At 61.5% G+C, this 19,958-nt stretch overlaps 2 protein-coding genes across 2 annotated transcripts; both read right to left on the bottom strand.

The window, feature by feature from the left end:
• Window positions 1-75: 75 nt before the first annotated feature.
• Window positions 76-3,550, bottom strand: TMEM223 (transmembrane protein 223). The gene is made up of 2 exons (XM_029058930.2): window positions 3,254-3,550; window positions 76-454 (listed from the first exon to the last, which is right to left on the bottom strand). The coding sequence occupies exons 1-2, from the start codon at window positions 3,531-3,533 to the stop codon at window positions 162-164; spliced, it is 573 nt and encodes a 190-aa protein (XP_028914763.1). The 5' UTR covers window positions 3,534-3,550; the 3' UTR covers window positions 76-161.
• Window positions 3,551-3,888: 338 nt separating this feature from the next.
• Window positions 3,889-18,314, bottom strand: NXF1 (nuclear RNA export factor 1). The gene is made up of 21 exons (XM_029061300.2): window positions 18,219-18,314; window positions 16,679-16,871; window positions 16,331-16,472; window positions 11,973-12,056; window positions 11,739-11,843; window positions 11,565-11,645; window positions 11,192-11,261; window positions 10,981-11,069; window positions 10,205-10,312; window positions 9,965-10,074; window positions 8,144-8,180; window positions 7,649-7,717; window positions 7,495-7,550; window positions 6,293-6,400; window positions 6,050-6,108; window positions 5,827-5,942; window positions 5,642-5,684; window positions 5,472-5,544; window positions 5,143-5,325; window positions 4,986-5,046; window positions 3,889-4,249 (listed from the first exon to the last, which is right to left on the bottom strand). Exons 1-21 carry the CDS (start codon window positions 18,244-18,246, stop codon window positions 4,211-4,213), a joined length of 1,854 nt encoding a protein of 617 aa, XP_028917133.1. The 5' UTR covers window positions 18,247-18,314; the 3' UTR covers window positions 3,889-4,210.
• Between the last annotated feature and the right edge of the window lie 1,644 nt (window positions 18,315-19,958).

Below are 19,958 nucleotides of genomic sequence, written 5' to 3'. Positions count from 1 at the left end.
TTCCCGACACGGGGGGGCGGGGGGGGGAGTGGAGAGAGACAGGAACTTAACAAGACCACGGCAGGGGGAGGAGGGTGTTGGTTTTCCTTCGTTTTTATTTCTTCTTCCCGGTCTCTAGCCCCAGCTCCGACCGTGGAGTCCGGCCCCCGGCCCCTCCGCCCTCACAGACTCCGGTAGGCTCCCACCGTGACGTCGAAGAGCCGCAGGTTGGGGAAACGTCCGGCCTTGTCCAGGAGGAAGTAGAAGCGCCTGCCCTTAACCTTGAGGGGCAGCACGGCGGGCACCTCGCTCCGGTGGGCCAGGCAGGACACGTGGCGCAGGGGCACGGTGAACTCGGCTCCCAGGCCCAAGGGGGCGTGAGTCGTGACGGTCACCTGCTGGCCCCCCGCTCGCAGCAGCACCGAACGCACGGACCGGTGGGAGAAGAGCAGCCCTGCGGTCAGCACCAGGGACCCTGCCGGGGTAGTCGGGGAAGGGGGCGGAAGACTCAGTCAGGCCCTCGTATTTCCTGAGCCCTTGCTCATCAGAACGACGGCGGCATCTGTCAAGCGCTTACTCCGTGCCGAGCACCGTTCTAAGCGCTGGGGAGGATACAGGGCGATCAGGTTGTCCCGCTCGCCCTCTTCATCCCCATTTTCCAGATGAGGTCACGGAGGTCCAGAGCAGTGAAGTGGCCTGCCACCCAGCTGACAAGCGGCTGGACCGGGTTTTGAACCCATGACCTCTTGACTCCCCAGCCCGGGCTCTTTCCACCCAGTCACGCTTGCTGAGCGCTGGGGACAGCACAGTACGGGAGACACGTTCCCTGCCCACGACGGGCTCACGGTCCAGAGAGGGAGACGTCAGCGTTGTGCGGCGGGGATGACTAAACGGAGCTGAAGAAAAGGAAGGGAGGGCGCAGGGAAGGCCTCATGGAGGAGACGTGCCTCTGATTAGGCTTTGAAGGCGGGGCGGGGGGGGACAGTAGTCGTCTGTCGGACGGGAGGGCGTCCCAGGCCGGAGGCAGGATGCGGACGAGAGGTCGGTGTGGCGAGATGGGGGTAGAGGAGGTGAGCGTTAGAAGAGCCAAATGTGCGGGCTGGGTTGTAGGACAGTAGCGAGGTGAAGTAGGAGGAGCAAGGGGATTGACCGCTTTAAGTCCGACGGCGGGGACTCTCTCTGGTGCGGAGGCGGACGGGCAACCACCACGGGAGGCTGGACGTCCCGCTGCGGTTGAAGCCGCGGGAACGGATGAGTTGTCGGAGGGAGCGTGTGGGGGTAGATGGAGAACGGAAGGGCACCCGGAACCGAACCCTGAGGGAGGCTCCCCGCGGTTAAGGCGGTGGGAGGCAGGGGAGGAGCAGTGGACAGAGAACGGGCCGAGCAGTCGGAAGGTCACGGGCTCTCATCCCGACTCCGCCGCTCGTCTCCTGGGTGACCTTGGCGAGGCACTTCTCTGACCCTCGGTTAGCTCGTCTGTAAAATGGGGACCGCCACTGTGAGCCCCCCCCTCCCGCCCCCGGGGGGGCAGGGACCGTGTCCAACTCGATTTGATTAGAGAAGCAGCGTGGCTCGGTGGCAGGAGGTCGGGCTGGGGAGTCAGAGGTCATGAGTTCAAATCCCAGCTCCGCCCCTTGTCCGCTGTGTGACCTTGGGCAAGTCACTTCACTGGGCCTCAGGTCCCCCCTCTGTCAAATGGGGCTGCAGACCGGGAGCCCCACGTGGGACAACCTGATCACCTGGTATCTACCCCGGCGCTTGGCACATAGGAAGCACTAAAATACCAACGTTTTGTTAATAGCTTATGTCTACCCCGGCGCTGAGTACGGTGCCCGGCGCATACTAAGCGCTTAACAAATACCATCATCATTATTATTGAGAGAAGCAGCGTGGCTCAGTGTCAACAGCCCGGGCTGGGGAGTCAGAGGTCGTGGGTTCTAATCCCGGCTCCGCCGCTTGTCAGCTGGGTGACTTTGGGCGAGTCACTTTGCTTCTCTGGGCCTCAGTTCCCTCATCTGGATAATGGGGATGCAGACTGTGAGCCCCACGTGGGACAACCTGATTACCTTATATCTACCCCAGCGCTTGGCCCATAGTAAGCGCTTAAATACCAACATTATTATTATTAGCTTATCTCTATCCCGGCACTGAGTGCGGTGCCTGGCACATACTAAGCGCTTAACAAATACCATTACTATTATGAGAGAAGCAGCGTGGCTCAGTGGCAAGAGCCCGGGCTGGGGAGTCAGAGGTCATGGGTTCTAATCCCGGCTCTGCCCCTTGCCAGCTGTGTGACTTTGGGCGAGTCACTTTGCTTCTCGGTGCCTCAGTGACCTCATCTGGAAAATGGGGATGAGGTTGGTGAGCCCCACGTGGGTCAACCTGATTCATTCATTCATTCATTCAACAGTATTTATTGAGCGCTTACTATGTGCAGAGCGCTGGACCAAACGCTTGGAATGGATAAATCTGATTGATGATCTTGGATCCTCCCCAGCGCTTGGAACAGTGCTTGGTAAGCGCTTACCAAATACCACTATTATTATCAGGGAAGCACCTTATATCTTGCCCCAGCGCTTGGCCCACAGTAAGCGCTTAACAAATACCAACCTTATTATTATTAGCTTATCTCTATCCCAGCGCTGAGTATGGTGCCTGGCACATACTAAGCGCTTAAATACCATTATTATTATTATGAGAGAAGCAGCGTGGCTCAGTGGAAAGAGCCCGGGCTTGGGAGTCAGAGGTCGTGGGTTCGAATCCCAGCTCTGCCCCTGGTCAGCTGGGTGACTGTGGGCGAGTCACTTCACTTCCCTGGGCCTCAGTGACCTCATCTGGAAAATGGGGATGAAGACTGGGAGCCCCGCGTGGGACAACCTGATTCCCCTGTGTCTCCCCCAGCGCTTAGAACCGTGCTCGGCACCTAGTAAGTGCTTAACAAGCACCAACATTATTCTCTGGGCCTCAGTGACCTCATCTGTCAAATGGGGATGAAGACTGTGAGCCCCACGTGGGACAACCTGATTCCCCTGTCTCTCCCCCAGCGCTTAGAACCGTGCTCGGCACCTAGTAAGCGCTTAACAAGCACCAACATTATTCTCTGGGCCTCAGTTTCCCCATCTGTCAAATGGGGATGAAGACCGGGAGCCCCACGTGGGACAACCTGATTCCCCTGTGTCTCCCCCAGCGCGCGCATAACGGATTCCCCCGCCGATGATGACGCCGCTCCTCAGGAGCGCTGAGCGGCAGGTCCCGCCCCCCGCGAGATGCTCACCGACGGCGGCGCAGCCGAGGGCCAGGCCGTAGCGCCAGAGGGCGGAGCCCCGCGCGGGCGCCGCCGGCACTTCCGCTTCCGCTGCGGGGGGCGGCGCGGGTCTGGGCGGGCCGGCCAGCGCGGCGGCGGCCAGCGCCGTCCACAACACCCCCTGGCCGGCGCAGAAGAGGCCCAGGAAGCCGAAGAGGCGGCCCCGCTCGTGCTCGAACAGCAGGACGTCCCGGGCCGGCGCCGCTCCGTGCAGCGCCCGCCGCCACGCCGCGGGGGCCGCCGCCGCCATGACTGCCCGGCGCGCGCCACTTCCGGCCCCGCCCCGCAGGAATGGCCCACTTCCGGTTTCTCGGACAATTTATTGACGGAGATCTCGCGAGACTCACAAGCCGGCCGCGCGGGGGGTGCCGGGAAGTGGGAGGGTGGGGGGAGGGAGGGAGAGAGAGAGAGAGAGGACGGACAGCTCCTTCGGGCCCCAGTGAAAAGGCGGCAGGCAACACGACGGTGGACGAGCCCCATCTCCGCACCCCGCTTAGACGGGGGGGGGGGGGGGGATTACGTCGGTGAGGCGCGGGGGGTGGAGGGGGGCCCCGGGGGGGGTGAGGGAAGAGGGGACGCTTGGGCTACAGAGACTCAACACAAAATAAAACTTCATTCTTTATCATAAAAAGAAGCGGGGGACGGATGGGGGACGGATGGAGGAAGGATGGGACCCCCAACCCCGAGGGGGGGCCGGGGCCGGGGCCGGGGGCGCCCCGTGCGGGGGCTCCTCCCGCTCCCCGGGTTAGCGTTAGTGTAGGTCTTAAACACGAGTAGCTTCACCTTCACGGAGGCACCAAGACCGAGATGCCCGAGGACGGCCGGCGGCGGCGGAGACGAGGGGGGCGGGCGCCCCCGCCTTCACAGTCAGAGGGGCGGCCCCGGCCGCCCGGGGCATCCGACGGGACGCGGGGCGGGGACGGGCCGTCACTTGAGAAACGCCACCTCGGGGATCTTGCCCCCTGCCTGGGGTGGGGGGGAGACACACACGGGAGGAGGTGAGAGGTCCCGGGTCCCCGGCGCCAACCGGGCCCGCCCCGCGCCTCCGGGTCCGGCCCGGGAAGCCCTCCGCACAAGATCCCTCACCCGTTTAATGCCCGTCCCTCAACTCGGAGAGCACATCCCCCGACTCCGCCGGGTTGGACTGCTCCGACCAGTTAGTAAGGGGACCTCGGGCAAGTCGCTTCACTTCTCCGTGCCTCGGTGACCTCGTCTGTCAGATGGGGATGAAGACGGTGGGACGATCCGATTACCTTCTATCTACCCTAGCTTTTAGAACGGCGCTTGGCCCGTGGTAAGTGCTTAACAAATGCCATTATCATCATTATTATTAAATTACAGTCCTCTGCAAGCAGTAAGCGTTCAATAATTACCATTGTTTGACTGAAAGCTTAAGCACTTTCCTCCCCTCGGCCCTCTGTAATGATAATAATAATAATAATAATGGCATTTGGGAAGCACTGAGGTGGATTCAAGCGAATCTAATCGGACACAGTCCCTGTACCCCGTGGGGCTCAGGGTCTCCATCTCCATTTTACAGATGAGGGAACCGAGGCCCGGAGAAGGGACGTGACTTGCCCAAGGTGACACAGCCGACGAGTGGCGGAGATTAGATTAGAACCCGTGACCTTCCGACTCCCGGGCCCGCGCTCTATCCACTAGACCAGGGTGTTTCTCAACCGGCCCCCCGGCCCTTCCGTACCTTGAGCTGGGTGAAGACTTGCGCTGCCCTCGTGTAGTCCCAGTCGTTGTCCAGGAGGCACCTGGGAGAATGAGGGGGCACGACGTGAGCCCCGGGTCCCTCCCTCTCTTCCCGCCAACGGCCCCGCTCCCGCTCCTCTCCCGGAGAGACGACTCACTTCTGAGACCACTCGAGGTTCATGCCGGATTGGGTGGAGAAGTTCTGCAGCATTTCCTGCTGGTCGGAGGACAGGGTGGGGACGGGGCTGGAGGAGGGGGTGGGGGCGGGCATGACGAAAGCCCGGCGGATCTCCTCCGTGCTGGCGTTCCGTACGAACAGCTCGTCGTTCACGATGCACAGCCTGGCCGACGGAAGGCGGTCAGCCACCCCACCGCCCACCGAGCCACACCTCCTCCGTCCCCGTTCCCACCGTGGGTGTCGTTCCCGGACCCGCCCGTTCCCCCCCCCCCCCCCGACCGTTTCGACACGCGCGCGGGAAACACGAACCCAGCGTTTCCCGCTGGCACGGCAATGAACATCCTCGTGAAGGCTCTGACGGAGTCCCGGGATTTCCCATCCACTGTCGGCGGGGAAGGGGGAAGCAGAAGTGAGACAGACGGAAGGGCGGGCCATAGCGAAAGCGGGAGTCGGGGAGGGGAGAATCGACAGACGCTCACCTTCCTTAAAAACTCCGTGGACGGCAAAGCATAACAACGTGTTCTGAAAGGCCAAAGAGCCGCAGGGTCACAGTTCCACCCCGCCTCCAGGTAACGGAGTCGGGGGGGGGGTGGGGGGGGGCGTCTCGGCCGGGAGGGGAGGTGCAGTCGGGATGGGGACGGGGGGCTCGAGAGGGCGGGCTCACCGTCTGGGCGCAAATATCCACCACGAAGGAGTTGATGTCGTGTTGGGTTTTGGGGAGCTCGTTGAGGAAAGCCACGACGTTGAGGCGAGTGTGCTTCAGGAGTCGGAATCGCAGCGCTGGAGAGCGGGGGAGACGACGCTCAGGAGGGGGCTCCCGGAGACCCGGGCCGCCGGGTCCCCCCGCCCCGGACCCTCCCCCTTCAACCGCGTCGCCCCGCGCTCACTGGGATCCTTCAGCTTCTTCACGTTCCTGCTGTCTTTGATGTATTCGCCCAGATTGCTCCTGGAACGCAGCAGGGGAGACGGCTGAGTCTAGGCCGGGATCTCCCGCCCCTCCTCGCCCCGGGGTCCACCGGGGCGGCGCTGCCCACGGCGCCCGTCGGCCGAGGGGGGAGGGGACAGGAGAGAGGGCCGGAAGACAGCCCACCCCGGACGGGACGGCGTCCCCGCCGGCCTTCCCTGCTTACCGGGCTGGGTTCTGAGCGCTCAGGGGGGTGCTGAGAGAGCAGCAGGCGCCGTCGTGGTAAGCGTCCAGCAGTCCCTGCCGGTCCCCAGAATCATAGATTGTGTAATACCTGGACGGGCACAAACGGCCAAACGTGGAGTCCTCGCCTGCAGGCCCGAGGCTCCCGCGGTTAAGCGTGGCTCTCTCCCGTCCCACGAGATGCTCCCGAGTTCGGAAGGGGGAAATTCTGGACGACGACCTGAGGACCCAACGTCCGTTCCCTAACCCCGGTGGCCTGTCTTAGTCCGTCCACCTGCAGAGCGGGAGCCTGCCCGGGGTCACGGTAACCCCGGTGTTCGTCCCGCGCTTACCCTGTGCCGGGCAGCGTCCTGAGCGCTGGGGTGGATGCAAGCGAATCGAGTTGGACACGGTCCCTGTCCCACGTGGGGCTCACAGTCTCCATCCCCATTTCACAGGAGAGGTCCCTGAGGCCCAGAGAAGCGAAGTGCCTTGGTCCGAGAGGCGGAGCCGGGATGAGAACCCAGGACCTTCTGACTGTCGGGCTCAGGCCCAGGGTGGGAGCGTCGACTGCGCTTGCTTCACAACCGCACGCTTCCCCCCGTCACGAGGCGGCGGCCGCCGCCTGCACGCGGGGTCCCCTCTTGGGGCCGAGGTCCTGAGAGGCTGCGTGGCCCGATGGCTAGAGCCCGGGCCCGGGAGTCAGTAGGGCCCAGGCTCTAGTCCCCGCTCCGCCACTTGCCTGCTGGTGACCGTCGGCGAGTCCCTGAACTACTCTGGGCCTCGGCGACCTCATCTGTAAAATGGGGATTAAGATCGGGAGCCCCACGTGGTAAACTGGACCGCGTCCAATCCCATCAGCTCGCACCTACCCCGGCGCTTGGGAAAGTGGCCGGCACATTGGAAGGGCTTAACAAAGACCGTTAAAAAAAAAAAAAAAAAAGAGAAAGGTCACCGCACTCCCCATTCTCCAGGCCTTCGGCCACAGGGCCTGCAAGATGGGCAACTAGCACCGGACCATAAAAGGGTAGACCATCTCCCCCAACCCAAATTGGGTGCAGCACGTCCGTCGGGAGCAAATCCAGAGAGCCAGCTCCGACTCGCTACGGGTGTGAGCCGGGACCTGGACCCGGGGTGCGAAAGCGCAGCTGGGTGGGCGGGGCTCCCCCCTCCCCGCTGCCTACCACCTCCACCTCAGACACTCACTGTTGGAGGAAATGCAGGACCGGGGCCTTCAGGTTTTCAGAGCCAAAGTAGCTGCCCTGTCGGTCGAACGAGAAAGGAGAAGGGTCGGCCTCGCCGGCGTCGGCTCCCTCCGCGCTCCCCGGCCGCCCCCCGCCGAGGAAACTCTCCCCCTCACCTTGCAGGGGGGGAGCGTGGTGGGAGCTTCCACGTCGAAGGCAATCGGCGGAGGCAACTCGTGACCGTCCTGGGGAGGGGAAACAAGAAGAAGGCGGGGACCGTGTCTGATTCCCACCTCCGGACTCTTTGCCGGCGGCCGGTGCCGCGCTCGGCCCCCGGGGCCGCCCGGAACGGCCGGGGGCCAGAGGAGCCGGAGGCCGCACGACACAGACAAGCTGAGGCTCGAGGGGACCGGGAGGACGGGGCGGGCAGGGATCGGGGAAAGAGATCGGGGAGGAGCTCGAGGGGGGCAGAAAAGGCACACGGGAAGGCGAGAGAGTCGACAGACGGATGCTGGGACTCGGTGCTAGAAGACTGGGGGCTGTTTCCAGAAAGGGTGGGAAGACAGAGAGAGCCAGACAGGGAGAGCGAGGGCGCGCACGCACACGAGAGACGAGACGCATCCTAGCCGCGAAAAACGGGGCGACTGGACGGGCCGGAAGACGCGACTCACCAGTCGTAGCAACTTGGGGAACCGCTCCAGGATGGCGCTGTCAAGAACGGGACAGGAGTGAATGCCACCTCAGAGCCGCCGGGGCCGCCTGGGCCGCTCTAGGAGCAAACACACCGAGACCCCCGAGGCACGGCCCCGCCCTCCCCGGCCCCCCCGCTCCCCCGGTCAATCAACCGATCCGATCCGTCCATCGGCGGCTTCTCTCGAGCGCTTCCTGTGCGCGCGGGGCGCCGGGATCCTTCCGCCCGTCGCCCCGTCCCCCGGTCGCCCCGCTCCCCGCATTCCTCTGACTCGCTCCCCTCCTCCAGGGCCTTGAGGAGTAAAACCCCAGCCGAGGGGCTCCCCCCTCTTACCTGCCTCATACTCACCTGCGCAGCCCGGGGGAGGGGGGAGGGGGGTGGGGACCCAGGGACCCTGCCGCCTGGGGAGGCGCCGTCCGTCCTTGCTGGCGGGCCCGGCCTGGGCCGAGACACCACGGGGTGGGGTGGGACGGAATGGCAGCGGACGCCGCTCGGTACGGGAGAGGGGCCGGTGGGGGGGGGCCGTCGGGGAAGAGCCGCGGGGGCGGTCACAGGGAAGGAGCGGCGGGAAGACGGGGGAGAAGGAAGCACAACGGGACGAGAGGCAGGAGGGAGAAGGGGAGGGGGAGAGAGGCTCGACGGCACAAAATCCATTCCTTCCTCTGCCCTCATCTTGGGCTCCAAAACGGATGCCAAAGGCATACGGTTCCGGCAAACGGTTCCGGCAAGCGGCTCGCGTCGGCTGAGGCTCTGCCGTGCGCCCGGGCCCCGGGCTGCGCCGGGCACGTCGGGTGGCGTGGCCGTGGCGGACGAGGTGGGGGGGGAGGAGGAGGAGGAAGAGGAGACGCCCCGTGGAAGGGTGCGGACGCAGGCCCCGGCGGAGCTGGGGGGGTGGGGATCTGTGCCCCACCTCTGTCGGCCCCCGAGCTTTTCTCCTGCTGGCCCCTGCGCGGCTGTGCCTGTCTTAGGTTGTTCCTTCCCTGAGGAATCTTACCCGTCTCTGGCTAACCAGCCATCTTCCGGGGCCAGCCAGGGCACTGGGGCGTGTGCAGGTAGGAGGTCGGGGGGCGGGGGGGGTCCGGCGCCCCCGGCAGGGGGTCGTCTCCTCAACAGCCTGCACCCCCGTGGCCTCCGAGCCCAGTTCTTATCACGGGACCGCTCGGTCGCTGCCGGCGGGGGGCCAGGGGAGGCGCCCGGCTCCCGGCAAAGTCTCGGGGAGCCCGGGCCTGGTAGGGAACCCCGGCTCTCGGTCTGAGAGAGGCCGCGGGGCACCGGAACTCCCAGAGTCCGCCGTCTCGGCAGGAAGGCGCGGGAGGGGCCCGTCTCGCCGGTGAGGTGGGAGGCGGCGGCGGGGGACCGAGGCTCGTCCCGGGCAGAGGCGCCCTCGGCTCTTGGGAAAGACGCCCAAGGCAATCCCGAGGCCTGAGGGGAGAGGGGCCCGGCCTCCTCGGAGCCAAAGAGGGGACGAGATTCTAGAATAGGTTGAGTGCCGCCAGGAAGGAAGAAGCAGAAGGCGGCGAGGGAGAGGACAAGCAAGGGGAACGGGATGGCGGGGGCGGAAGGAGGGCGAGAGCGGAGCGGGAACCAGACGGAGACAGACGAGGGCCACAGGGAGGGAGGGAGTTGGGCACGGGCATCGTCCATCAGCGGGCGGGAGGCTTCTTCTGAGGACTCGGCTCCTGGAGACGGGCGATCCGTTGGGGCCGGGGGCAGGGGAGGGGGTGCCAGCCTGCCTGACTGCCAGGGGGCGGTTGGGAGGAGGAGGAGGAGGAGCGGGCCTCGATTTGGGCCTGGCACTGACCTGATGTACGAGGACTGGTCCCGGAAGTTGTCGCACAGGGGGTTCTCATCCAGCCACAGCTCCTCCAGCTTCAATCCCTTCACCTTATCCAGCTCCCGCTCCGACTTCAGCTAAGGCGAGGCCATGAGGGGGCGGGTGAAGAGGACTCTGGGAAGGCCCACGGCCCGCCTCCCCTTCCCGCCACTAGCTCGGCCCCCGCCCCGGGGCCCTCCCCGGGGGCTCCCCTCCTCCAGGACCCACCTCGTTGCGGGAGAGGTTGAGGATCTTCACGTTGGGGGCCTTCTGAACTAGGTCGCCCAGGTCGTCCAACCGGTATAACTTGTTGCTGCTCAGGTTCAGAGACAGCAGCTGCGGGGAGGGGAAGAGGGAGCTCCGAGGAAGGGCCGGGGGACGCCGCCCAATGCTCCCGACGGGCGGGCGGGCGGCCTCCGGCCCCACCCAGCCCGGCGGCGGCACCTCGTCTCACCAGCCCCAGTCTCCCCGGGCAGGTGAAGCTGGAGGTGGGGGAAGGGGAAGATCCGAGGGAACGGGGGGTGGGGGAGCCCCGGGAAGCATCTGTGGCCGGGCAGGTCGAGGGGGCAGGACTGGGAGCCGGGGGAAGGGGATCTGGGAACAACGATAACGACGGTAACTGGGTTACTTCTCAAGCACTTACTATGTGCCAGTTACAGTACTAAGCGCCGGGGTGGATACGAGCAAGTCGGGTTGAACACAGTCCCTGTCTCATGCGGGGCTCAAAGTCTCGATCCCCATTTTACAGGTGACGTAACTGAGGCCCAGAGAGGGACGGGACGGGACGGGTGCGGCTTGCCCAAGGCCACACAGCAGACAAATGGCAGAGCCGGGATTAGAATCCATGACCTTCAGGCTCCCAGGCCCGCGCTCTATCCGCTAAACCATGCCAGGGGGCAGGTCCAGCGGGCAGGGCGCCCGGGAAGCGTCCGTGGCCGGGCGGGTCCCGGGGACAGGTCCCGGGGGGCAGGTCCCAGGGGTGGGCAGGACGGGCCTCCGCTCACCTCGGGGATGTTCTCCTCGATGATGCGCAGCGTGGCCACCATGCAATTTTTGCGGTTGAGGACGACGTTGATGTTCCGGGTTACCAGATCTGCAGCGGAAAGGGGTGAGGGAGGCCGGGGGCCGGGGGATCAGAGACCCCTGGAGGAGAGCCGCATCCGTCCTGCGGCCCGCCTTTCCCACCGCCTCGCCCCCGCACCGTACGGGTCGTACCTGGGTCGGAACGGAGGCTCTTGAGGTCCAGGGACTGCTGGGAGCCATCGTACCGTTTGCTCATGGTGATCTGCGGGGAGGGACGGAGGATCAGAGGGAACCGGCAGAGCCCGGGGGGAGGGGAGGAGAGCGGGGGTTAGGTGAGAAGACAGGGCTAGGAGGGATGTACGGAAGGTGGACGGAGGGAGGCGGAGGGAGGGGGAAGGAGGGGGAGGGAGGGAGAGGACGGTCGAGGGAAGTCGAGGAAGCCGGGGCGACGGGGGAGAAGGGACGGAGCGGGAGCAGGGGGGAAGAACGGAGACGGGGAGCTGGGGGAGAACGGAGACGTGGTGCAGGAGGAAGGGAGAGGTGGGAAAAAAAATCCCGGTTTCACCTTGAGCTGCTCCACCTGCTCAGGCTTCAACTCATTCTGCACCGACTGGGGAGGGGCCGATGGATTAATGATGACTGATATCTGGAAGGGAGACGGGAAGGGAACCGAGTCAGCCCCTGTTGAGTCATTCATCCCGGAGAGGCCCTCACTCAGCCGCCCGGCCCCCGCCGGTACCCTGTAATTGTCCCGGTCGGCGATCTTGTGGTTCACCGCCTTCAGGGCGGCAGCCGTGCTCGCGTCTTCCACAAAGAACTGAGCTCGGTTGTTCTCGTAGTGAAACTGGGAAAGCGTGGAGGGAAGAGGTGGGAGGGTCTCTGCGGTCACACCCCCCTCTCCGGAGCCCCCGCCCCCCGACACCCTCCCCCAGCCCTCCCCTCGCCACCCCACGTCCCTCGGGCCGAGCCTCACCTCCACGGGATTGAAGGGGACGCTGCACTTGTTCTGGAGGGCGCTCAGCAGCCACGACTTGTCATACTTCTTGCCGTAGGGAATCTAATGGACGGAGAAGGACCGCGACAGGAATGACGGAGAAAGCCCGCGGGAAGACGACCGACAACTGAACTCGCCCGGAGACCTTATTAAATCACGGTGGGGAGCAACAACCCAACGAGTGGTCTGACCTAACGGGCTGGGGTAACAAATGCCAGACCTTCACCCCGGCTCCCGTCCCGTCCGCCAGGGCTGTGTGAAGGATTTCCTTCGGTTTGGAATCCGCCATCTTCAGGCAGTAATCAAGGCCCCCCCCCCGTCTTGACGGACGACAGGGGACCCGGGGAGCGGCCCCCCCGTTTCGGCCGCCTCCCGCTCGGGTGCCCTCTCGAGCCTCATCTGACCGGTCCCCGCGGGGCGTATCCTTCGGAGACTCTCCGCCCCCAGATCTTCCTCCCCGCCCTTCTCTCTACTTTCTCCAGCTCCACTACCCCTTCCTGAGACGGAGCGAGCGGCGCCCTGTGGAGGATTCCAAGTTGGGACGGGGGGGAGTCTTACTGCAGGAGGCCAAACCCGGCCTCTGTTTTCGTTTTCTCGACCTTCCCCGAGGACGCCCGGCATCTGGTTGGCTTTTCCGGCTGGGGCCGCTCACCTAACTCATAATTTAATAGAACAGGAGCTGCCTTCCTTAAACTGGGACCGACAGCTAGGCTAAGAGAGGAACCGGGATCACCCGGACTCAACAGCTGGCGGGATTTAGAACCCAGGGCAACGGGATTACTCTGTCCCCGAGGTCCAGCAGGGACGGGGTGGGGAAGGGTGTTCCCTTTCGGTCAGTTATACGAGCTTGGCATTCTCGGGTTGAGTTTCTCGAACTCCTCCTCAATTCTAGTCCTGGCCTTCCTGACCCGGCTGCCGTCACCCCCCCCCACCCCGTCCTCGGTCCCCTCCCGACCCGAGAGCCTCTGCCACTGCCTCGGACGGGACTCCCGGGAGAGCTCCAGTTGATTGGGCCAAACTCCTTCCAAAACCCAGGCGGGTTTAGGCTCGGAAAGCGTCCCGGTGTCAGGTCCTGGTGTCGAGAGGCAGCGGGGCTGGGTTTTGCCCGCCGGCTGCTGGGGGAGGGTGGGCCTTCGACTGCCCGGGGCTGCCCCGCACGCGTGCCCCCGTGGGAGTCCCTCCTTCGGGGGGAACACCAGGCCCCCAAGGGGGCCTGCTCAGGTAGGCCAGGACGGGAACTGAGGAAAACCTGGAGACACTTAACCCAAGCAACGCTCTAGCCCGAACATTCCTCCTCCCTTCCTGCACCTGGCCTCGTACCAAGCACCAACGCCTGACCCTCAGCTGCGAGGCACTCAAATCGAATCAGCTCTCGGTCCATCGATCGACGACGGTATTCACTGAGCACTTACTATGTGCAGAGCGCTGCCCCGACTGCTTGGGAGAGTTCGCTACAGCAGACTTGGCAGACACGTTCCCTGCCCCCAGTAAGCTCTTGCGCTTACTCAGCCACTCTCTCCTCCCACTACAGCAGAAGCGGCGGGGCACAGCGGATAGAGCACGGCATGGGCGTCAGAAGATCATGGGTTCTAATCCTGGTGCCGCCACTTATCGGCTATGTGACCCTGGGCGAGTCACTTCACCTCTCTGGGCCTCAGTTCCTTTATCTATAAAATGGGAATCGACACTGTGAGCCCCACGGGGGACAGGGACTGTGCTCACCCAATTTACCTGTAACCACGTCACCACTTTGTAGACTGCCTGGCTCACAGTAAGCGCTTAGCAAATACCACAATTTCATTTTTTTTTTCCACAACCCAGCGCGCTTTTTGTTCTTCTGAAGCTGAGCTACTCGACGTCCCTCGTTCGCGTCTCTTCCGCTGCTGGTCTTTAGCTCGCACCCGCCCCACTGCCTGGAACGCCCTCCCCGCTGCTCTCCCATCTTCAAAGCCCTTCTGGAGGCCTTTCCCCTCTTCATTTTCCTTCATCCTAGGTCAGAATCCTCCCCACCTCACTACAAACTTATACCCTCACACCCACCCCAACCACTCACTTACTCATCGACTTCCGTGCCTTAACATGTAAGCGCTCACCTACACATCCAATTTTATTTTTCTGTACAAGATTTTACCTCTGTTTCTCCCACTGAGTCTCCTAATTCTACTGCACTCTCCCAAGTGGTTCGGCACAAGGTAGGATGCTCAGTAAACACGACAGAGATTGACCAGGCCCGAAGCATCAGGCCTCTCTGGACCAGAAGCCCACATCCTCCCCACAACCCTCTTGGCATCTAGCTGATGAGAGGGTTATCAGGATGGGGACGGGATAGATGCTCCGAATGGAGTCTTGGAATCCCATCGCTGACTTCTTGCCCACATCCTGACCTAGGACGCGTCCCCCTCTTCGTATCCGACATTTACTCTCCTCCCCTTCAAAGGTTCACTTGAAGACACGTCTCCTCCAAGAGGCCTTCCCTGACTAACCCCTCACTTCCTCCTTTTCCACTCCCTTCTGCGTCTCCCTGGCGTGCTCCCTTTACTCACCCCTCCCTCAGCGCCTCAGCACCTCGGTACACATCTGTAATGTATTTACTTATGTAAATATCTGTCTGCCCCTCGAGGCTGTGAGCTCACCGTGGGCAGGGAATGTCTAGCGACTCAGTTGTACTGCACTCTCCCAAGTGCTTGGTACAGTACTCTGCACACAGTTAGCGCTCAATAAATACGACTGTTTGAAGAGGGCAGGGCTGCTGGGGGCGGGGGAGGGGAGAGATGCTGGGTGACTTCGGGCCAGTCACTTAACTTGTCTGGGCCTCGGTTACCTCATCTGTAAAAATGGGCATTAAGACGGTGAGCCCCTTGTAGGACAGGACCTGTGGCTGACCTGATTAGCCGGTATCTACCCCAGTGCTTAGAACAGTGCTTGGTACAGAGTAAGCGCTTAACGAACACCATTATTATTATTATTACAGCATGGCTCAGTGGAAAGAGCCCGGGTTTGGGAGTCAGAGGTCTTGGGTTCTAATCCCGGCTCCGCCACTTGTCAGCTGTGTGACTTTGGGCAGGTGGCTTAACTTCTCTGGGCCTCAGTGACCTCATCAGTAAAATGGGGATGACGACTGTGAGCCCCACGGGGGACAACCTGATCGCCTTCTATCTCCCCCGGTGCTTAGAACAGTGCTTCGCACATTAGTAAGCGCTTAACAAATGCCATCATTATTACTATTATTACGGAGGAGAGAGCTGGAGGAGGGTTCACTGGCCTCCTCTGATAATCAGTGAAGTTTCTATTTAGTGTCTGCTGTGCTCAAAGTTCTGTATTATGTTCTTAGAGTCCAACTGAGTGAGAGACCGCACAGACCCTAATCTAACGGAGAGGCGGCCGGACATGGTCGAAAGAGCGCTCTAATGGTCGATGGGAGAGATATGGAAGGTTAAAGAGATAAGCAAGGGTGAGTGATGTAAATCAAGATAAGAACCGAGGGCTACGGGTAGGTGAATAGATCCGGGGCTGAGGGCGGCCGTTTGACGGGGAGCGGCCTGGGAAGGTCGAGACCTACGGCAGAGACAGACGAGCTGTACGAGCGCGAAGACCCACGGGAAGCTGTCGCTCCTCGTGGGCTAAATGGAGGCAGGCAGCGGGAGATGATGGGGAGCTACCACAACGCACGCAGGCGTCTATCTGCCTTTTCTCGGCCCGAGGGACCGTTCTGGAAGCCGGCACGCTAGCCTCCATTTCCCTCCTCTCCTGTGCCAGTTCAGGAAGCATCACTCGGTTCTCTTTCCTCTTCTCTCGACAAAACTTTTAAAACTCTGCTAGTCAAAAATGTCCCAGGCCAGAGGGGCCGCGGGGGCCCCCCTTTCTTATTTTAAACGGTGCTGTTCCCCTCAGCCCCAAACTCAGGGCCCATGAGACAGAGTCGTCTGTTCCGCCAAGATAGTAAGACCTCTCCGGGGGCCGGCCGAAGAAGCATCCCGGAAGCATTTACCTTCCATCGCCCCGACGCCTCCAGGGTCACCGAACCACATTCCTCTGCCCCACGCGGCCACCTCCGGCCAACTTCTCTTTGTCTTTTCTAGGACCTCCCCCATCCTTTCTTCCACCTTCTCCCTCGGCCTCCCCAATGCCACATCCGCTCTCGACCCCTACGTTCCAGCCTCCCGGCTCCACCGTCGAACGCCGGAAACGCCCCGGGGAGCAGAACGCACGTCTACTTGACTTACGCCATCCCGCCGTCGGCGCGGCCCCACTGGGGCAAGAGCGCGTAATACGTAATACTAAGCGACGACATCTACCGCCCTCCCCCTCCACCCTACCCTCTCTCCGGCGGTACTCACGGTGATTTTGAACCAGTTTTTCGAGGAGCCGTCCTGGGCGGCCCCGGCCCCGCTTCGGTCCTGGGCGTTCTTGTCCCGCCGTTCATTGCGGCCTCGTTCGGGCCAGTTGTCCCCTCGACGGTTTAGTCGAGCGTAGGGATTACTGTGGGGGAGAGACAGGGAGGGAAGCGGTGAGCTCGAGGGACAATACCTCTCTCGCCCAAGGCCGGTCCAGATTCCCCAGGGACACTGGGCACCCTCCTCCTCCAGGGAAGAAACACGGAGCCGGAATCCCGGCGCCCAGAGGAGTTCCCGGCGCTGGGGCCGTGGTCCTCCTCTTCCCCTCTCCCGCGGGAACCGGACACTCACAATCGGCCGCGGGGAGCTTCGTGGGCATCGCTCATTGCCACGTCACCGTCGTCCTCTTCGGGGCGAGGGGCCCGGGGGCCGGGCCCACCACGATTGCGGGGTCGCTGACTCGACTCGTGCGGCCTCCATCGGAAGGGGCCGCGGCCTTTCCGTCTCCTTGGGGGGAAGTTGCCCCCGACGCGGTCATCGTGCTCTGGGGTCGAGAGACGCGTGTGAGTGTCCGGAGAAGGGAAGTGGAGGGAGGGTGACCCCTCTTCCCTCCTAAGCCATCAGAACCAAGACAGCTGCCCCTGAAAACTTCTACATCTAGGTGCCATCCTTCAGGGTAACCTCATCGCACTCCCTCTCTGTGCCCTTGCTGGGCTTACTCCCCTTCTACCTCTGCCTTATGATGCCAACTCATGCATTCACTCTCATTTTTTCTCTTTTTTCTCTCTGTCCTTCAGAGGCTACCCTCTCAAATTCTCCCTGAAACTCCAGACGGTCCTTCGACTGCGCCCCACTTTTATTCTCCACCCCCTTCCCTTTTCAGAGAAGGAGCGTGTATCAGTGGCAAGAGCCCGGGCTTGGGACTTAGAGGTCGTGGGTTCTAATCCAGGCTCCACCGCCTGTCAGCTGTCTGACTTTAGGCAAGTCGCTTCACTTCGTGGGTTCGAATCCCGGCTCTGCCACTTGTCAGCTGGGTGAGTGTGGGCAAGTCCCTTAACTTCTCTGTGCCTCAGTTCCCTCATCTGTAAAATGGGGATTGTGAGCCTCACATGGGACAACCTGATTACCCTGTATCTACCCCAGTGCTTAGAACAGTGCTCTGCACATAGTAAACACTTAAATACCAACATGACTCTCCGGGCCTCAGTTTCCTCATCTGGAAAAGGGGGACGAAGCCACGTGGGCCACCCCGATGCTCTTGGATCTCCCCCGGCGCTTAGAACAGTGCCTGGCACCTAGTAAGCGTGGGCAAGTCACTTCACTTCTCTGTGCCTCAGTTCCCTCCTCTGGAAAATGGGGATGAAGACTGGGAGCCTCACGTGGGCCCACCAGATGACCCTGGATCTCCCCCAGCGCTTAGAACAGTGCTCTGCACGTAGTAAGCGCTCAACAAATACCAACATTATTTTTTTTTAACCAGTTTCTCTCCCGGTCCCGGGGGTCTCTGCTTTCCGATGTACTAAAGGGCGGCCTTCGTGTTGCAAACACGGCCCCCGGCACGTTATTATAATTATCCCTCTTCATTACGCTAGCTCGCTCACCCCGTGCAGGGCACTGGGCTAAGCACTGGGGCGAGAACAATAGAGCATCCAAGAGGCGCCCACGGGGAGCTCGGAGGGGGGGAGGGGTCACCTCCGTCCTGCGGGGCCCGTCCGGTCCGTCGCCCCCCCCCCCGACCTCTGACCTTTGACCCCGACCAGGCCACCGCGGGGCGGAGGCTGGACCCCCGCTCCCCCCGCCCGCGGCCTCGACCTCCCGGGGCTCCCGTTCTCCGCAGCCCCCCCCTTCCCCGACGCTCGCCCTCCCCCGGAGGCGGAGGCCGGGGACGAACCGTTGTAGGATTTTCCGTCGTCCGCCATGGGGCTCCGCCGCCTTCGACGCCCACAGCGGCCGCCCACCCTCCGTCGAGCCGGGGGACGATGCGCATGCGCCGGCCCCGGGGCGTTGCTCCAGTGCGCCTGCGCAGGGGCCCCCACGGACGGCGCGCGCGCACGCGCGCGACCCGCCCCCTCCCCGGGGGGGGGGGGTTGCCTCCCTTGCGCCTGCGCACGCCCGTTTTCCCTCAATGCGCCTGCGCCGACGACCGACTTTTTGGCCCCCCCCCCCCCACACGACGCCTCCTTACCCTGAAGGGGACGGAGGGAAAAAGGACAGAAGGGGGGAAAGGCAAGGACGAGACCCCTGACAATAATTTGGGCATTTGTTCGGCGCTTATTATGTGCCAAGCACTGTTCTAAGCGCTGGGGGAGACACAAGGTCATCAGGTTGCCCCATGTGGGGCTTACAAGCCTTACGTCAATCAGTGTTACTCCTACTTCTACCACCGTCTTAATCATAATAATCGTATTTATTAAGCACCTACTATATAATAATGATATTTGTTATATTTCTTACTATGTGCCAAGCACTGTTCTAAGCGCTGGGGGAGACACAAGGTCATCAGGTTGCCCCATGGGGGGCTTACAAGCCCTACGTCAATCAGTGTTACTCCTACTTCCACCACCGTCTTAATCATAATAATCATATTTATTAAGCACCTACTATATAATAATGATATTTGTTATATTTCTTACTATGTGCCAAGCACTGTTCTAAGCGCTGGGGGAGACACAAGGTCATCAGGTTGCCCCACGTGGGGCTCACAAGCCCTACCTCGATCAGTGTTACTCCTACTTCTACCACTGTCTTAATCATAATAATCGTATTTATTAAGCACCTACTATATAATAATGATACTTGTTAAGTGCTATGTGCCAAGCACTGTTCTAAGCACTGGGGGAGACACAAGGTCATCAGGTTGCCCCACGTGGGGCTCACAGGCCCTTCATCAATCAGCGTTACTCCTACTTCTACCACCGTCCTAATCATAATAATAATGGTATTTATTAGGCACCTACTATATAATAATAATGATATTTGTTAAGCACTTAACTATGTGCCAAGCACTGTTCTAAGCACTCAGGGAGACACAAGGTGATCAGGTTGCCCCACGTGGGGCTCACAGGCCCTTTGTCGATCAGTGTTACTCCTACTTCTATCACCGTCTTAATCGCAATAATAATGATATTTATTAAGCACCTACTATATAATAATAATAGCATTTGTTAAGCACTTACTATGTGCCAAGCACTGTTCTAAGCGCTGGGGGAGACACAAGGTCATCAGGTTGCCCCACGTGGGGCTCACAGGCCCTTTGTCGATCAGTGTTACTCCTACTTCTACCACCGTCTTAATCATAAGAATTACGGTATTTTTTAGGCGCCTACTATATAATAATAATGATGGCATTTGTTAAGCGCTTACTATGTGCTAAGCGCTGTTCTAAGGGCTGGGGCAGACACAAGGTCATCAGGTTCATTCATTCATTCAATAGTATTTATTGAGCGCTTATTATGTGCAGAGCACTGTACTAAGCGCTCGGAATGTACAATTCGGCAACAGATAGAGGTTGTCCCACGTGGGGCTCATGGGCCCTTCGTCGATCAGTGTTACTCCTAGTTCTACCACCTTCGTAATCATACTAATCATGGTATTTATTAAGCACCTACTATATAATAATAATAATGATGGC

This window comes from Ornithorhynchus anatinus, chromosome 3, assembly GCF_004115215.2.
Source record: "Ornithorhynchus anatinus isolate Pmale09 chromosome 3, mOrnAna1.pri.v4, whole genome shotgun sequence".
In the NCBI taxonomy this organism is placed as follows: Eukaryota; Metazoa; Chordata; class Mammalia; order Monotremata; family Ornithorhynchidae; genus Ornithorhynchus; species Ornithorhynchus anatinus.
This window is presented reverse-complemented; position numbering and strand designations above follow the sequence as displayed.

What these genes read in the sequence shown, in the direction of transcription:
- TMEM223 (XM_029058930.2), bottom strand. Translation starts at nt 3,533, where the DNA reads ATGGCGGCGGCGGCCCCCGCGGCGTGGCGGCGGGCGCTGCACGGAGCG. An exon ending in CCTCGGCTGCGCCGCCGTCG is followed by an intron (nt 455 to 3,253) that starts GTGAGCATCTCG and finishes CTACCCCGGCAG; the next exon opens with GGTCCCTGGTGCTGACCGCA.
- NXF1 (XM_029061300.2), bottom strand. Translation starts at nt 18,246, where the DNA reads ATGGCGGACGACGGAAAATCCTACAACG. An exon ending in GACCAGTCCTCGTACATCAG is followed by an intron (nt 8,181 to 9,964) that starts GTCAGTGCCAGG and finishes CGTTCTTGACAG; the next exon opens with CGCCATCCTGGAGCGGTTCC. An exon ending in AACCTCGAGTGGTCTCAGAA is followed by an intron (nt 5,047 to 5,142) that starts GTGAGTCGTCTC and finishes TCATTCTCCCAG; the next exon opens with GTGCCTCCTGGACAACGACT.